This window comes from Phoca vitulina, unplaced genomic scaffold (assembly GCF_004348235.1).
Source record: "Phoca vitulina isolate PV1807 unplaced genomic scaffold, GSC_HSeal_1.0 scaffold90, whole genome shotgun sequence".
Classification (NCBI taxonomy): Eukaryota; Metazoa; Chordata; class Mammalia; order Carnivora; family Phocidae; genus Phoca; species Phoca vitulina.
This window is the reverse complement of record NW_022589793.1, coordinates 219,336-234,773: the sequence shown is the minus strand read 5'-3', so window position 1 is coordinate 234,773 and position 15,438 is coordinate 219,336. Positions and strand designations below refer to the sequence as shown.

Below are 15,438 nucleotides of genomic sequence, written 5' to 3'. Positions count from 1 at the left end.
GCTAACTCATTTTGCCTCCTGAGAACTTGGGGTTTTTTTCTTTGTTTTATTTTGGTTTTTTATTTGGTAATTTGGCTACTAAATAATCCTTAAGGTCCCTTCCAGTTCTAAAATCTTATAATGTTAACCTTTCTTTTAAAAAAAAACATTGAGGGGTGCCTGGGTGGCTCAGTTGGTTAAGCATCCGATTCTTGCTTTCGGCTCCGGTCATGATCTCAGTGTTGTGGGATCGAGCCCTGCTTCGGGCTCCCCACTCAGTGGGGAGTCTGCTGGAGATTTTCTTGCCCTCTCCCTCTGCCCCTCCCTACCGCTCTCGCTCTCTCTCTCTCTCCCCCTCCATTTCTCCCTCTCTCTCCAAAATAAATAAATAAATCTTAAGTAAATAAATAAACATTGAGATATAATTCACATACCATTAATACTGACCTTTTTAAGTTGCATTTCAGAGAGGTGTTTAGTACAGTCACGGAGGTGTATACGTATCACCACTAATCCTAGATGATTTTTGTCACCCCACAAAAAAACCTAGATCTGTGAGTAGTCACTCCTCATTACTCCGCCTCCCCAGCCCTTGGCAACCACTAACTCACTTTCTGCTTCTATGGATTTTCCTTTTCTGCACATTTCATGTAAATGGAATCATAGAGCAGGTGGCATTTTATGTCTGGCTTTCTTTGTCTTTATGGCTGAATAATATTCCGTTGTATTAATTTTGTCTTTGAATGAAAAATAAGGGACAAAACATGCACCATCTCCTTTTCCCAGAGCTCACTACCCAGCTGTAATCTGTTCCCATTCCTCATCCTTAAACTCTTGCCTTAAACTCCACCCCATCTCCAAGCTTCACTTTGTCCTTGACTACCCCTGCCTCATCTCTGAGCTACAGTACATCCCAAACCTCACCCCATCCCTGACCTTCTCCCACCCCTCATGCCTTATTTCTTCCCCAAACTTGCCCTAACCCCCTTCCCAGCTGTCACTCAACCCCCGGGCTTCATCCTTTCCTCCATTTCTCCATCCATCCTTGATCCGTGGGTGTGAAGTTACCCACTGCATATTATCTCTTGGGAATTTGTTTAAAACCCAAACAAAGCTTGATTTTTTTTTTTTTTAAGATCACAAATCACATCAAAACCACAGCCCCGAAAGTCCATGCATGCCTCCCTGCTGCCACTCAATGGTTAGAGCCACCCTCCCGTGCTGAACTCCAGGAGGGGGCACCATCCTGGGAGGACGTGGAGGGGCAGGAAGAGCCTCTCCCAGCTTCCTCTATGAAGTGAGTGCCGGGTGCGTGGGGCACCAGGCACTCATCCCCCTACGCCCTCCCCATGCTGCCCGCAGGATGAATGTGAGGGGGACCTGGCAGAGGCCATGCCAGCGCTGGAGGCCGCGTTGTCTGCACTGGACACCCTGAACCCAGCAGACATCTCACTGGTGAAGTCCATGCAGAACCCACCCGGCCCTGTCAAGCTGGTCATGGAGAGCATCTGTGTCATGAAAGGGCTGAAACCAGAGAGGAAGCCGGACTCCAGCGGCAGCGGTAACCCCCGTCGCCCCCCCCTCACTCCCCCTCAGTGGCCTTCACAGGCTGCTCTTCCCTGGCAGGAGGGGTACCGCGCCCCTCACCCACCTGCCCCAAGTTCGTGCATGCTCATCCGCACAGCTCTCTCCTGTGCCTTCACCTTCCTCACAAAAGACAGGCATCTTTAGGTGAGGCTGAGCTTAGTCAAGGCCCCTGCCTCTGCAAATCATTACAAAAATGAAGGTCATGGGGGGCACCTGGGTGGCTCAGCTGGTTAAACATCTGCCTTCCTTCAGCTCAGGTCATGATCTCATTGTCCTGCATCAGGCTCCCTGCTCAGTGGGAGAGTCTGCTTCTTCCTCTCCCTCTGCCACTCTCTCTCTCAAATAAATAAAGTCTTTAAAAAAAATGAAGGTCATGGGTATGAAAGGACTGACAGAGTAGTGAGTGGTTGCGGGGAAGAGAAACAGAAAGAGCTAGAGAAAGATAAACAGAGAGAGAGAAACTGACGGATAACCAGAGAAGGAAAGACAGAGAATGAGACAGAACTGCAGAGAGATGGAAAGATCAGACAGCTGGAGGGGCACACAAAGATATAATGAACTGAGCAAGAAGTCAGGAGGGAGGGAGGCAGACAGAGGGAACAGAAGAGCTGGAAATGGAGACTTAGGGGCAAAGAGATGGGGCACAGGGAGGCAGAGACTGAGGGGAGGAAGACAAGGAATCAGACTTAGAAACAGGGAGAAAGGATTAGGACAGGGAGGAACACTCCTCCTATAATTGAACCTAGAAGCATTAATAGGTAGAGTATTCGTTCTCCTTAAAATCTGAATGAGATGTAGGACTTTGTATTATTAATAGCAGTGTCTTAGAACTGAACAAGGACTTTAAAAACCAGCCTCACTAATATTCCCTGCCTTTTGAATGCTCCTGTCCTGGGAACAGTCCTGCTATTCCTCTGAAATGCTCGGAAACCCTGATCCCTCATTCAGAAACCTCTGGCTTCTGCTTCCCATTGGCTAGCATTTCCTCTTCCGGGATGGGTGTCAGGCCAAAAACCACATGAAGAAGATGCAGAGGTGACCAGGAATGGACAAGCAGGAAGTGGACTTCACAGGAGAATCCCTTAGGGAAGCAGCTGAGTAAGGATGAGCCAGCCCAGCACTTCTCCACCCTGGGTGCACCCTAGAATCACCCACAGAATGTAAAGAATGCTGAAGCCCATGCCTTCACTTCCAGACACTCTTACTCCATTGGTCTTGGGCACAGCCTGAGCTGTATTTTTTTTTAAGCTCCCAAATGATCTAAGGTGCAGCCAGGGTGGAGAAGGGCTAAGATACGCAAAACATGGCCAAGGTCACAAAAGTTCATCCTCTTCTTGGATCATTGATGATCTGCAAATGGACCACCATTCACCTTTTTTATTTTAAAATTGAAGCAAATGGTGTATGTTATTCATTGATCCTGCAGAATTTTAGCCAGAACATGAAGATGGAACAAAAGAGCAATTGAATTCATTACCTTTGAATGTAAATGAAGCAGATAATTTTCCTACATGCAGACAAAAACCTTCATGGGAAATATTTGTTTGGTTACTGTGCTTGCGTTAGAAACAGGACACATCTGACCTATTGTACTTAATATGATTTCTCAAGTATAACTTTTTTTTAAAAGCCTGAGGTTGGCAAGTGTTTATGTGCTGTGAGCCAAAAGGGCTTCCAACTCATTTCCAGCATGTGAACAAAAGGGGTGCAGCCCCGGGATGGGATCGAGGCTCACTCAATCATTAGTCAGCAGGATGGGTGCTGGGGAGAATGAGGGCCCTGCTTTGTTACTGGGTAGGCCAAGGACGGCCTTTTGTATAGTTACAAGCCTTCATGCTGCTTCCCCACCCTTGCTCTTTCTCTTGAGACTGCCTCACTCACAAGGACTGATTGAGTACCATCCAGCCCACTTCCCAGACTTGAAAAGGAATATTCAAAACACATACCCATGGCTCCTTTGCCTTCTCTATGACTGGGACAAGGGGCAACATTCATTCGATACATATTTATTGATAATTGAGTATCAGGCACTATGCCAGATTGTAGTAAACACAGCAGAAGCCAAAAAAAAGGTTGCATAAACACTGTAAAGGGAATGGACATTCTAGCAGCTGAGATGCAAGAAAATGCTGTGGGAGGGATAGAGTGGCCCAGCTTAGTAATGGAAATCTAGGGAGACCTCTCAGTGGAAGTGACTTTTATTTATTTTTTTAAAGATTTATTTATTTTATTTATTAGAGAGAGAGTGGGAGGTGCAGAGGGAGAGGGAGAGAGAAAATCTCAAGCAGACTCCCTGCTGAGTATGGAGTCCAACGCAGGGCTCCATCTCACAGCCCATGAGATCATGACCCATGAGATCATGCCCTGAGCCGAAACCAAGAGTCAGAGGCTCAACCAACTGAGCCACCCAGGCACCCAGGAAGTGACTTTTAAAAGAGCTGAAGTCTGGTTAGGAGCCAGCTAGATGCCATTTACAGGCTAGGTGAAGGGCTCACAGTAGGAAGCACTTAAGATCATTGAGGAGTCGAAGGAAGGTTCTTCCTGACTGAAGCCTAAGGAACAAGGCAGAGATGAGGTGGATGAGTTCCGTGGGCCTCCTGGACCACTGTGAGAAGCTTAGATTTTTCTTTATTTTATTTAGATTTTATATTTCTAGAGGAATTTTAAGGTCACAGCAAAATTGAGAGAAGGGTACAGAGATTTCTCATATATTCCTAACCCACACACATGCATATCATCTCCCATTATTGTACCAGAGTGGAACATTTTTTAAAATTGATGAACCTACATTGACACATCATTATCACCCTGAGTCCATAGTGTATATTAGAGCTCACCCTTGGTATTGCACATTCTATGGGTTTGGACAAATATATAATGACATGTATCCATCATTATGGTATCAGACAGAGTATTTTCCTGCCCAAAACATCCTTGGCAGGACCTTGGGTTTTTCCCCAAATAGGAGTAACCATTGCAAGCCTTTAAGTCTCAGCCAGAATGTCTTAATAGTAGTCCAATCTCCATTTCTTGTTCTAAACAGGTAAAATGATAGAAGATTACTGGGGAGTTTCAAGGAAGATTCTTGGAGATCTGAAATTCTTGGAGAGTCTTAAGACATATGACAAAGACAACATCCCCCCAGTGATCATGAAGCGGATCCGGGAAAGATTCATTGATCACCCAGATTTCCAGCCAGCTGTCATTAAAAATGTGTCATCTGCCTGTGAAGGTTTGTGCAAATGGGTGAGGGCCATGGAGGTGTACGATCGTGTGGCCAAAGTTGTGGCTCCCAAACGGGAGCGGCTGAGGGAGGCCGAGGCGAAGCTAGATACACAGATGCAGAAACTGAACCAGAAGCGAGCAGAACTGAAGCTGGTGGAAGACCGCCTCCAGGCCCTGAACGATGACTTTGAAGAGATGAATACCAAGAAAAAGACCTTGGAGGAAAACATTGAAATCTGCTCCCAAAAGCTGGTCAGGGCAGAAAAGCTGATCAGTGGCCTTGGCGGAGAGAAGGAGAGATGGACAGAAGCTGCCCGGCAGCTGGAGATCCGGTATATTGATCTGACAGGGGATGTGCTGTTGTCCTCAGGGACTGTGGCTTACCTGGGGGCCTTTACTGTGGATTATCGGGCAAGGTGCCAGAAGCAGTGGTTGGCCCAGTGTAAAGACAAGGTCATCCCCAGCTCCAGTGACTTCAGTCTCAGCAACACGTTAGGAGATCCTGTAAAAATCCGTGCCTGGCAAATCGCTGGGCTGCCCATTGACTCTTTCTCCATTGACAATGGCATCATTGTGTCCAATTCCAGACGCTGGGCCTTAATGATTGACCCTCAGGGGCAGGCCAATAAGTGGGTCAAAAACATGGAGAAAGCAAATAAGCTGTCCGTCATCAAATTCTCAGATGCCACCTATGTGAGGACACTGGAAAATGCTCTGCAGCTTGGCACTCCTGTCCTACTAGAAAATGTTGGAGAAGAGCTGGACGCCTTTATTGAGCCCATCTTGCTCAAGTCCACATTCAGGCAGCAAGGGGTTGAGTACATGAGGCTGGGTGAAAACATCATCGAATACTCCAGGGATTTTAAGTTATACATCACAACCCGTTTGAGGAACCCACATTACCTCCCTGAAGTTGCCGTGAAAGTCTGCCTCCTCAACTTCATGATCACACCCTTAGGTCTCCAAGATCAACTCCTTGGCATTGTGGCCGCCAAGGAGAAGCCAGAACTGGAAGAGAAGAAGAATGAGTTGATTGTGGAAAGTGCCAAGAACAAGAAGCAGCTAAAAGAAATTGAAGATAAGATCTTGGAGGTCCTCTCCCTGTCTGAGGGCAACATCCTCGAGGACGAGACTGCCATCAAAGTTTTGTCTTCCTCCAAAATGCTGTCCGAAGAGATCTCTGAGAAACAGGAAATTGCTTCAGTAACAGAAACACAGATCGATGAGACTCGGATGGGCTACAAGCCAGTGGCTGTCCACTCTGCCACCATCTTCTTCTGTATCTCCAACCTGGCCAACATCGAGCCCATGTACCAGTACTCCCTGACATGGTTCATAAACCTCTATGTGCATTCCCTAGCCCACAGCAGTAAGAGTGAAGAACTGGACCTTCGCATTGAGTACATCATTGAACATTTTACCCTCAGCATCTACAACAATGTCTGCCGCTCTCTGTTTGAGAAGGACAAGCTACTTTTCTCCCTCCTCCTGACCATCGGCATCATGAAAGAGAAAAAGCAAATTAATGAGGAGGTTTGGTATTTCCTTCTAACTGGAGGTGTTGCCCTGGACAACCCCTTCCCCAACCCAGCTCCTGAATGGCTGTCTGAGAAGGCATGGGCAGAAGTGGTCCGTGCCTCGGCATTGCCGAAAATGAAGGGCCTCAAGGAACATTTAGAACAAAATGCTGAGGAGTGGAAGCTCATCTATGACTCCACTTGGCCCCATGAGGAGAATTTCCCTGGATCTTGGAACTTCCTTAAGGGATTGGAGAGGATGGTGGTCCTACGATGTTTGAGGCCTGACAAAATCATTCCAGCTATTCGGGAGTTCATTGCTGAACACATGGGCGACGTGTACATCGAAGCCCCTACATTTGATCTCCAAGGGTCCTACAATGATTCCAGTTGTTGTGTACCATTGATTTTCGTGTTGTCTCCGGGTGCAGACCCAATGGCAGGTAAGGGCAGAATGTTGTATAAAGAACATAAATGGTCCAGAATGCACAGTCGGGTAACAACAGCATGTCCCTTATAGCAGGAATCTCAAACTCAGATGCTTTGAAAGCCAGACCATTAACAGGCTCAGGTGGGGCTAGAAGGGACTACTGAAGATTTCTTTTCCCACCCAAAGGAAGCAGCTGCTACTCAGCTCCCAAGCATTGTGCCGTCTGATAATGTGAGCTCAGGATGGCCAGATCGCCTGATTGTTCAAGAGAAATCAGAAATGTGGAAATTACCCATTTTTACATTTTGATAACTCATTCACATTTTTTCCTAAAAATTGTGAGGACCAGACCGGGGCTAGTTTTAAGCCTGTTGGCTGTTAGTTTATCATCTTTTTTTTTTTTTTTAAGATTTTATTTATTTGAAAGAGAGAATGAGAGACAGAGAGCATGAGAGAGAGGAGGGTCAGAGGGAGAGGCAGACTCCCTGCTAAGCAGGGAGCCCAATGTGGGACTCGATCCCGGGACTGCAGGATCATGACCTGAGCCGAAGGCAGTCGCTTAACCAACTGAGCCACCCAGGCGCCCTAGTTTATTATCTTTGTCTTAAATCATTTTCTCTATTGCTTCTCCCAGTTAGGCTTTTCTTTTGATTTTTAAATTAAATTTTTTTAGATAATTAATACTGTGTATAACTGTGTATAGTTAAAAAAAAAAAAGCAATGCAGAAAAGTACAGGACTGTGGCTCAACCAGTGCCATTTTGTCCCCTCAAGGGACATTTGGCAAAGTGGGGTAACATTTTTTTTTTTTTTTGGTCACAACTAGGGGATGCTACTAGAATATGGTAGATTGAAGCTGAGGTTGCTGCTAACCATCTACCCTGCACAGTCCCCCACAACAAAGGATTATCCCAAAATGGCCCCAAATGTCAGTAGTGCTGAGGTTGAGAAACCATCATGCAGGGTGAAAGGTACATCTTCCTCCTAACCCTTCCAGAAGTAACCATCATTACCAGTTTGTGTATCTTTCCAGAAACCGATTATTGCATATTAACAGGTATGAGTTGTTCACAGGAATAGATTAGTTTTCTGTTCTGTTGGATCTCAAAGCTTTAGTTTTCTGTTACTGAATGAAGAAAGAGTACCAGAAATGCAAATGACAAAGGTTGCCATCCTCCTGTGAAAGCTGGGGAGTTTGACATCTATCCCGACCCAGATACAAAGCCAGCACCCCTGCCCCGCAGAGCAAGTCAGAGGAGCCAGCTGAAATGAACTGGTACCCTTCCCCTTTCCCATACCACAGTGTTATTGTCAAAGATCAATTCATGGCCCCTTCTAGTAGCTTTGTTCTTTTCCCCTATGTCCTTTACGTGACAGATTTAAACAAGAGAAATGAGGGGAAACCGGGAAAGGTAAAGAAGAAAAATGGAGGAAAGGTCAGAGTATGTTCTGTAAAATGATGACAGGCCGGTTACATCCAAAGCCTTATGTTGCATATTCCTATCTGTCTGTGCTAGAGGCCTGATCAGATGCAGCTTGGAGAACTTCCCAGGAGACCTCATGGCTACTGTGTCCCTCGTAGTACCTCACACTAGGAAGCACATTCTATCTGGTTGTCTTTCCTGATTAAGATTGATCAGGGGACTCAGGCATTGTCAGTGTGATCTACCTCCCCATTCCACTTCCCTTGTAAAGCTCCCCATCGGCCTCACACTTAATGTGATGATGGTTCTTAATCTTGGCTGCCCATGGGAATCACCTGGGAGGGCTTTAAGAAAAATCTCCAAGTGCAGGCCATTACCTCCACCAATTAAATTAAAATCTTTGTGAATGAGGCCCAGGCATTATGTTTTATAAGCTTTTCGGGTAATTCCAGTATGTTTTGGAAACAACCAACCTGATGATTTTTAGCAGCCTTAACAAAATTATTCCCCAAATCCCTTATTTCATTAGGGGTTGCAAAACGATATTTTAATTCTATCACTCCTTCCACATTTATTAGCTGGAACTCTTCTATAAAGAAGAATTTTTCTTTGTCATCTCTTTGGTTTACTCTGACTGTGTGTAGTTCAAAAAGGACCAGCAGACGTTTGGTTCATTCCTTGATTTCTCAGCTTTTGGATTAATGAATTGGTAACCTGCAAAGTTACTTAAGCTGTTAAGATTTTCTTTGAGCCATTGTGAGCCCATAGATTTTTCTTTTCTTTTTTTTTTAAGATTTATTTATTTATTTGAGAGAGAGAGAGAGAGCGTGGGGAGGGACAGAAGGAGAGAAGCAGACTCTGCTAAGGGCAGAGCCTGACGTGGGGCTCAATTCCACAACCCTGAGATCATGATCCAAGCAGAAATCAAGAGTTGGACACTCAAATGACCGACTGAGCCACCCAGGCACCCCGTGAGCGCATAGATTTTAACATAGTGGGTGTTTCAAACATGGCGGTGTCTTATTATTTATAATTCTTTTTGATTCTCACGTCATTCAGTCCCCGGCCTGTGGGGGCTCCTTCACGCCTAAAGTTCTCACATAACCCCAGTAGTTTTTTATAGCTTCCTTGCTGTATAGAATTACCATGTATTCCAGGCTCAGCTTGTACAGACTTTTCTTGAAGGAACTCCAGTTCTTTCGGCAGAGGCCAGGGCATTTGGAAACCACAATCTGGGTCCTACCAGATGGATCATTGATTGAAGACCTTACTGCTTACTAATTCTCTTTCTGGCTGTGTCTACCCTGTTCGTTCTGTCAGTGCTTTGAGTTTTTATCTTCAATGACCATGCTTTCCATTTCTAGAAGTTTTATTTGTTTTATTCCAAATCCATGTATTTTTTTTTTCCACAGAATTCCGAGTTTCATTATGCTTTGTGGTCCGTCTTTTAATGATTTTTAGATGTGTTTCTTTCATGGTCTTTTTCAGAGATTATATTAATCTGCTAGAGCTGCTAAAACAAATACCAAAACTCAGTGGTTTAAACAAGAGAAATTTATTTTCTCCAAATTCTGGAGATTAAAAATCCAAAATCAAGGCATCGGCAGGGTTAGTTTCTTCTGAGGCCTCTTTCCTTGGCTTGTTTTTAGCCAACTTCTCCCTGCATCTTTATATGGTTTTCTCTCTGTGAGTGTGTCTATGTCCCAGTCTCCTCGTCTTATGAGGACACCAGTGCTATTGGATTAGGACCTCACCTAATGACCTCATTTTAATTTAATTATCCCTTTCAAAACCCCATCTCTAAATAAAGCCACATTCTGAGCTTCTAGGAATTAGGGCTTCAACATATGGATTTGAAAGGGACACAATTCAGTCCATAACAGAGACCATACGTAATCTTTGATGGTATTCATTCTTCTGAATGCTCTATGTGCTGACTATCCCTTATAGTCATATATTTCCTCATGTAGTTTGTAATTTGTCATTGTGAGTTCACAATCAGCAAGCTTGTGTTATTTCATGGGAGTCTCATAATACCTTGGGTTTTAGAAGTGCCCCAACAGAACAACTTTGCATATGCAAACCCTGATGCCCCAGGGCTTTTGCCATTCTGGATCAATTTTATGGGAAATTTCTCAATTTGGGAATCCCACCCAAAGGGTACCGTAAACTCACACCATTCATCCGCACGTGGCAAAGGCTTCGTGTGTTGTTTTCTCAGTGGAGAGTTGTTTACTTTTTCTACCCAGGTGATGAGCTTCCACATTGCTTCTTGACCAGTAGCCAGTTTCTGGCCACCTTCACATGAAGATGTAGCCCTTTGAGGATCCTAACTGTATGCAAAAGTCTCAGTTCCAGCCTCCCTGTCTCTTGTGAGTGCAAAAGTCATGTCTCCACAAACTCCCAACATCTAGACTGGTTAAATGAAATATGGTATATTCCAATGGTGAAATACTGAGTAATCATGAAAAACAATAAGACTTTGCTGTACATACAGGCATACCTCTTTTTATTGCACTCCACTTTATTGCACTTTGCAGATGCAGTGGTTTTTTTGTTGTTTTTGTTTTGTCTTGTTTTGTTTTACAAATTGAAGGTTTGTGGCAACCTGCATCAAGCTAGTCTATTTGTGCCTTCTTCCTACCTTCCTTCCTTCCTTCCTTCCTTCCTTTCTCTTTCTTTCTTTCTTTCTTTCTTCCTTTCTCCCTCTCTCTCTTTCTTTCTCTTTTTTAAGATTTTATTTGTTTATTTGAGAGAGAGAGCACGAGTGGGAGGGGGGCAGAGGCAGAGGGAGAAGCAGACCCCGCTGAGCAGGGAACCTGATGCGGGGCTCGATCCCAGGACTCCAGGACCATGACCTGAGCCGAAGGCAGATGCTTAACTGACTGAACCACCCAAGCGCCCCTCTTTTTTTTAAAGAGAACAAATTGGGGCGCCTGGGTGGCTCAATCAGTTAAGCATCTGCCTTCAACTCAGGTCATGATCCCAGGGTCCTGGGATTGAGTCCCACATCGGGATCCTTGCTCAGCGGGGAGTCTGCTTCTCCCTCTGCCTCTGCCTCCCCCCCCCACCCCGGCTTGTTCTCTCTCTTTCTCACTCACTCTCTCTCTGACAAATAAATAAATAAAATCTTTAAAAAAAAATAAAGAGAACAAATCTACACCTTTATTTACTTTTCAGTCAGTTTAAATCCTTGAGGGGTACACCATCACACGGTTCAGTGGCCAATGGCCTTGGCAGGAAAGTTGCTTCAGAATTTGGCACAAGCCATGCCACTGTTTCCATGAGCACGAGTTAATTTTCCTCACATTACTTTATTTTTGTTCGGTTTGCCACCAGGAGTCACTGTGTCGTTCTTTGCTTCATACACATAAGCACATCTCTTGCCTAGACAGAATTCAGTTTCATGTTGAGCATAAACACCTCCAATTTTAAGAAGAGCTGTCTGCTCCTTCTGGTTCCGAAGAAAAATAGCCTTGGACCACAGCCTTCCAGATGTATTTGTCAATTTAGGAGTCCTGTTCCCAGGGACGCCTGGGTGGCTCAGTCCGTTAAGCGTCTGCCTTTGGCTCAGGTCATGATCCCAGGTTTCTGGGATCGAGTCCCACACTGGGCTCCTTGCTGAGCAAGGAGCCTGCTTCTCCCTCTGCCTGCCTGTCTCTCTCTCTCTGATAAATAAATAAAATCTTTAAAAAAAAAAAAAAAGGTGTCCTGTTCCCAGCAGGCTCCACAGGCTCCAAGGTGGTAGAAAGAGTATTGGTGCAACTTTTCAAACAACATTTGCTCACTTCATGTCTCTGGGTCACATTTGGGTAATTCTTGGCCATATTTCAAACTTTTTCATTCTTACTATGTTTGTCATGGTGATCTGTGATCAGTGATTGCAACTTACTGAAAGCTCACATGATGGTTAGCATTTTTTAGCAATAAAATATTGTAAAGTTAAGGTAAATGCATTGTTTTTTAGACATAATGCTATTGCACCCTTAATGGATGACAGAATAGTATAAACATAACTTTTATATGTACTGGGAAGCCAAAAAAAAATCATTTGTTCGCTTTATTGCAATATTCACTTTATTGCAGTGGTTTGGAACCAAACCCACAGTATCTCTGAGGTATGCTTGTATTGATGTGGAAAGATCTAAGTGAGAGAAGCAAATGTAGTTTTCTACAATTCACATAAGTATAATAGTATATATGCATTCATTTCAATGCATAAAATATCTCTGGAAGGATTCACAAAGAGCTAGTAACTTTGGCTGCCTCTGAGGAAGAGAGAAGTGAAAGAGACTTACTTGAAATTTCACTATACACATGCCTATTTTTCTAGTAAAATACATTTGTAACAACCCAGTTTCTAGTTCTTTGGTTGTGTGCTCACCTCTCTAGTTTTGAGTTCCCTCTTCATTTTTGGCACCTGGGAATTTCTCTTTCGTTCAGACTCTGAATTTTTTTCCGGTATGTGTAATTTTTTTTAATCAAGAATGTCTATGTATTCAGAACAAAAGAGGAATCAATAGTAGCTTCTTTTACCCTCTTACCAGAAATCTGAAGCTTCCGCATAGAGATGCTTTTTTTTGTAGTTGACAGGAGCCAGTGATTTTGTTGTAACCCTTCCTTCTGCATTGTTATTGTTAATATGGTCTTAGTTGGCCTGTCCTTTTTCAAAAGCCCCCTTTTCTTCCTGGTTGCAGGCCTGCTGAAGTTTGCCGACGATCTTGGCATGGGAGGTGCCAGAACACAGACCATCTCCCTTGGCCAAGGCCAAGGCTCCATTGCTGCCAAAATGATCAACACTGCCATCATAGATGGGACCTGGGTGGTGTTACAGAACTGCCATCTGGCCACGAGCTGGATGCCCACGCTGGAGAAGATCTGCGAGGAGGTGATTGTTCCTGAAAGCACTAACATAAGATTCAGGTGAGGTGCCGCCCTGCCCACCCCCCCAACAGCCTGTTTCTGGGCCCCAACCTTGAGTTCCAGACGTCATGCTGGTGGCTGGGAATGCAAAGGTGAACAAACATAGTTCTGCTTTTAAGAGGCTCCCAGGCTAACAGAAGACAGACCACAGATAAGTGATGTTGACATCATGCAATATCTACCGTACTTGTTTACACAAGAACCATGGAACACAGAAAAGGGAAGGGAAAGTTGGGGAATGCCTGGAGGCCTGACAGTTGCGTGGGGTTTTGAAAGATGAATAGGAGTTTGCCAGGAAAGACATTTCAGGCAGAAGGGACAGCATCTGTAAAAGCAGAAGTGTGTATGAAGGAAACACTGAGCCGTTATTCTATGACTGTGGGGTATGTGCTGTGAGACATTGTTCTGGGATGTACTATGAGATGTGTCTGGGAAGGTAGATTCAATGTCGGCAAATATGATTTTTTAAAATTGTGTTGAGGGCGCCTGGGTAGCTCAGTTGTTTAAGCGACTGCCTTCAGCTCAGGTCATGATCCTGGAATCCCGGGATCGAGTCCCGCATTGGGCTCCCTGCTCAGCGGGGCGTCTGCTTCTCACTCTGACTCTCCCCCCTCTCATGCTCTCTCTCTATCATTATCTCTCTCAATAAATAAATAAAAATCTTTTAAAATTGTGTTGAAAAAAAACCTTACCTAAAAAAAAAAGAAGAAGAAGAAGAAGATAGCAGGAGGGGAAGAATGAAGGGGGGGAATTGGAGGGGGAGACGAACCATGAGAGACAATGGACTCTGAAAAACAAACTGAGGGTTCTAGAGGGGAGGGGGGTGGGGGGATGGGTTAGCCTGGTGATGGGTATTAAAGAGGGCACGTTCTGCATGGAGCACTGGGTGTTATGCACAAACAATGAATCATGGAACACTACATCAAAAACTAATGATGTAATGTATGGTGATTAACGTAACAATAAAAAATTTTTAAAAAAGAAAAAAAACCTTACCTGGAGTGTAGACACCATTGTCCATGCTGCTCTATCCTATATTTCTTGGGCTCTGCAGAATTGTAATCAATATTAGAAACATCTACTTGTTTTTTGTGAACTTTAAGCCCAACAACACTGGGCCTTGGTTTTTGCATATACAGAAGGATGAGATAAACCAGACAGACTTCAAAGCCCTTTTCAACTCAAATGTTCTCTTATTCCGGGCCAAGGGTCAGCAAACGATGGCCTGCAGACCAAATACAGCCTGCTACCTGTTTTGCTTAGCTTGTAAGCTGAGAAGAATTTTATACATTTTTAGATGGTTGGAAAAAACAAAACAAAACAAGAATAAAATTTCATGACACATGAAAACTAAATGAAATTCAAATTTCAGTGTCCACAAATAAAGTTTTATTGAAATACAGCCATGCTTATTCATACACTATGACTGCTTTCACATCACAAGCCGTTGTGACCGACACCATATGGCTTGCAGAGCCTACAGTATTTACTCTTTGATCTTTTATAGGAAAAGCTTGCCAACTCCTGTCCTAGGCCACAAAGCTTGCTAGTTATTTTCATTTTAGTCATGTCTGCCCGAAAACAGGAAAGTGTTTGGTGTTTATTTACAAAGCCACATTAGGCCATAGTTTATTGTATTCATGAAAGACTCATATAAAATTCATGGAAGATTTTAAGGGGGATCCATCAGTTTCAGGAATTCTATCTAGTTCGGGATGGTGAGTTGACTAAATACCGTCAGTGACACACTCAATGAACAAAAAATTATTCATGCTGACATTAAGGTCCTCTAGACTATGGTCCTAACCCAAAAGTCCTTACCTCAGGTGCCTCCAGGACCCAGGAATATAACATACATGAGTGAAGAGGACAGGCACAAGGGATCTAGCAGTTCCCACACTACGCTAGCAATCATCACGGGCAGTCAGCCTTGCTGTCCGACATCAACGGAGAGATGTGGCGACGGTGATGAACTAGAAGCCCGTGCCCTTTAAAGAAGAGCAGTGACTGCCTAATACCAAGTGACTGTTGCCATACAGGAAGGCAGGCCCCTTGTGATCGGATTTTCTGATTATTTTCAAGGGAAGGTGGGAATCTAGAATTCAAAAAAAAAAAAAAGCCCTAGATTTTTAAAAGTTGGCAACTACTTCAAAACTATGCTATAACATGGTGTTGGTTTGCAAGGTATGAGCTAAACACCACCTAACTGCAGCCTGAAGTCAGGCCTCAAGCTACATGTTGACGGCCTCTTCTCTCCCTTTCTGGCCACTCCTGGGGTGCCAGGAATAGTATCTGGCCATCACAGATGCTTAGGTAGTCTAGTGGTGGGTGGAATGTGGTGTGGCGTTTAAGAG

General features: G+C 44.3%; 2 protein-coding genes across 2 annotated transcripts in view; one reads left to right on the top strand and one right to left on the bottom strand.

Moving 5' to 3' along the window:
• Positions 1–15,438, top strand: part of DNAH3 (dynein axonemal heavy chain 3) — a 162,775-nt gene that overhangs the window by 133,150 nt on the left and 14,187 nt on the right. The window contains exons 51-53 of the mRNA XM_032396197.1: positions 1,342–1,540; positions 4,610–6,751; positions 12,859–13,084. Coding sequence (XP_032252088.1) covers positions 1,342–1,540; positions 4,610–6,751; positions 12,859–13,084 — 2,567 coding nt within the window. The remainder of the gene's footprint in view (positions 1–1,341; positions 1,541–4,609; positions 6,752–12,858; positions 13,085–15,438) is intronic.
• Positions 12,989–15,438, bottom strand: part of LYRM1 (LYR motif containing 1) — a 39,481-nt gene continuing 37,031 nt past the window's right edge. The window contains exons 5-6 of the transcript XR_004298322.1: positions 14,081–14,132; positions 12,989–13,068 (exon numbers count right to left, since the gene is read on the bottom strand). The gene's annotated coding sequence lies outside the window, so the exon portion shown is untranslated. The remainder of the gene's footprint in view (positions 13,069–14,080; positions 14,133–15,438) is intronic.